Genomic DNA, 2,256 nt, shown 5'->3' with positions numbered 1-2,256 from the left:
CCAGGACCTCAGCGCACTACAAGAAACCAAAGAGAGAGTCAGTGCATCCACCAACAGAATACATCACGCACTTGCATGCTGGATGTCCAGTGGTGCCTACTGAACCAGTTATATTATATTTAAATCAAGCTGTGTAGGGCAATTTTACTCCACATGCAAGACACATCAGAGCAGCAAGTGTACTGTATGTTTGCATAGACTTTTATTTCCACAAGAACCACAATCGCAGGAAACAACATTTTGCACTCTTGAATGTTTATTCAATACAAACACTTGTTTAAGACATCAACACTAGTGGGCATGGTTTGCAAGGGGAATTTAGATGTACTGTAGGTTCTAACCATTTAAGTTTAATTTATGTTTCGTAACTGTGTGCCGATTATGTGGCATCACCAAAGGTTCTCTGCCCTTTTTTTCCCCAGAACTTGTCTCGTCTGCCCGTGCTGCAGGGTCGGGCGAAACACTTGCAGGCTGTTAAGGAGGGACAGTACGCTCCGGTGGCCAGTGGAGACACGGCATTGGAGCTGGCTACACAGAAACAGGAAGAGCGATTGAAAATGGTTAGTGTAAAATCCACTGACGATTCTCTGATAAAGTAAATTAGGCAGAAATCCTTGGTACATCTCATGTTATATGGTCTAGCATGCAAAGCTAGTTGTAGACCCAAAATTCACTTAATGATTTTAATGATGTTAACAAAGTTAATAATGATGATGATGGGGCTTAAAGAGCATGCACATAGATGCAATGACTTCTAAATTTACCCTCAAACAAAACTGAATGCAATATAACTGAGAAGCTCACGGCAACCTTAAACGTTTTGTGTTATTATCAGTAGCTGAAGTGGAACCAGTGTGGCAAAGTGGAGAAAAGCAGACACTAGTGATTTCACAAACCAATAAACAAGACTAATATGAATTCCTTTCTGCACTCTTATCTCAGATCAGCTCCATTCTCCAGCATTTGGCTGAAGAAGAGTACTCTCAGCATTACAGCGCCCTCCACAGGATCAACCTCACAATGGCAGAACACCTACACAGTGGACCTCAGGACAGCCAGTGACCACAGAAATATGTATTGCATAAAATAAAAGTCATGTATGTACATACATGTTTGGCAGTTGTTGGCCTGGTCAGTATGAGGTCTGTTTTATTATGACAAATGTAGAGCAGGTCAGAGATACGGATACTGAATGTCTGTTATTGTAAGCACCCTTTTATGAAACTTTTATGATGTCATTAGATATAGCGAAAAATCTTTTAAACGTACTTTACTGTATCAATGTACACAGTTGCAACTATATTCTCTATAAAGGCATTGTGATGGAGTGTCTTAAATTAATTATCTTTTTAAAAGTTTTCTTTTAATAAATCAAATTCATAGCATATAGTAAGCTTTGATTTTTCACAAGGTAATTGGAAGATTTGTTTCATTTTTCTGTAACAGTGATGTGTGTAGCTACTTAACTATACTTTTAAGTACAAATTTGTCCCTAGAAATGAGCTAAATCTGACAAAAACTACACTTAGGGACAACTACTTGACTACATTAGTTACTTTATATTACTTAATAACATTAATAAGTAATTAATGTGAATATAAGTCATTTTATTAAAACAACATACGTCAAGTGGCGACGTGAAATTCCATTTATGTGAACAATATTGTACATGTGTATAATGACACTTGTACAGTGGAGTCTTCAGGCGCATAATAGCACCACAAGTTTCATTTACTGCTCTAATACAGCAGGAGTCTTGTTTCAGTCACATGACTGGCTAATATATTCATACAGGGTTTGTTACGTGTGTTTTGATAATCAAATTCATAGCATATAGTAAGCTTTGATTTTTCACAAGGTAATTGGAAGATTTGTTTCATTTTTCTGTAACAGTGATGTGTGTAGCTACTTAACTATACTTTTAAGTACAAATTTGTCCCTAGAAATGAGCTAAATCTGACAAAAACTACACTTAGGGACAACTACTTGACTACATTAGTTACTTTATATTACTTAATAACATTAATAAGTAATTAATGTGAATATAAGTCATTTTATTAAAACAACATACGTCAAGTGGCGACGTGAAATTCCATTTATGTGAACAATATTGTACATGTGTATAATGACACTTGTACAGTGGAGTCTTCAGGCACATAATAGCACCACAAGTTTCATTTACTGCTCTAATACAGCAGGAGTCTTGTTTCAGTCATACACCCAACCCTTCATTCAGGCGTGGGACATGACTGGCTA

The 2,256-nt window shown here is 36.7% G+C and overlaps 1 protein-coding gene across 1 annotated transcript in view; it reads left to right on the top strand.

Moving 5' to 3' along the window:
• Positions 1 to 1,206, top strand: part of LOC107701206 (coiled-coil domain-containing protein 40) — a 14,974-nt gene extending 13,768 nt beyond the window's left edge. The window contains exons 19-21 of the mRNA XM_016503165.1: positions 5 to 37; positions 423 to 560; positions 943 to 1,206. Of these exons, the coding sequence (XP_016358651.1) occupies positions 5 to 37; positions 423 to 560; positions 943 to 1,062 (291 nt within the window). The 3' untranslated portion in view covers positions 1,063 to 1,206. The remainder of the gene's footprint in view (positions 1 to 4; positions 38 to 422; positions 561 to 942) is intronic.
• The last annotated feature ends 1,050 nt before the right edge of the window (positions 1,207 to 2,256 follow it).

Source organism: Sinocyclocheilus anshuiensis, unplaced genomic scaffold, assembly GCF_001515605.1.
Source record: "Sinocyclocheilus anshuiensis isolate Anshui unplaced genomic scaffold, SAMN03320099.WGS_v1.1 scaffold1522, whole genome shotgun sequence".
Classification (NCBI taxonomy): domain Eukaryota; kingdom Metazoa; phylum Chordata; class Actinopteri; order Cypriniformes; family Cyprinidae; genus Sinocyclocheilus; species Sinocyclocheilus anshuiensis.
This window is presented reverse-complemented; position numbering and strand designations above follow the sequence as displayed.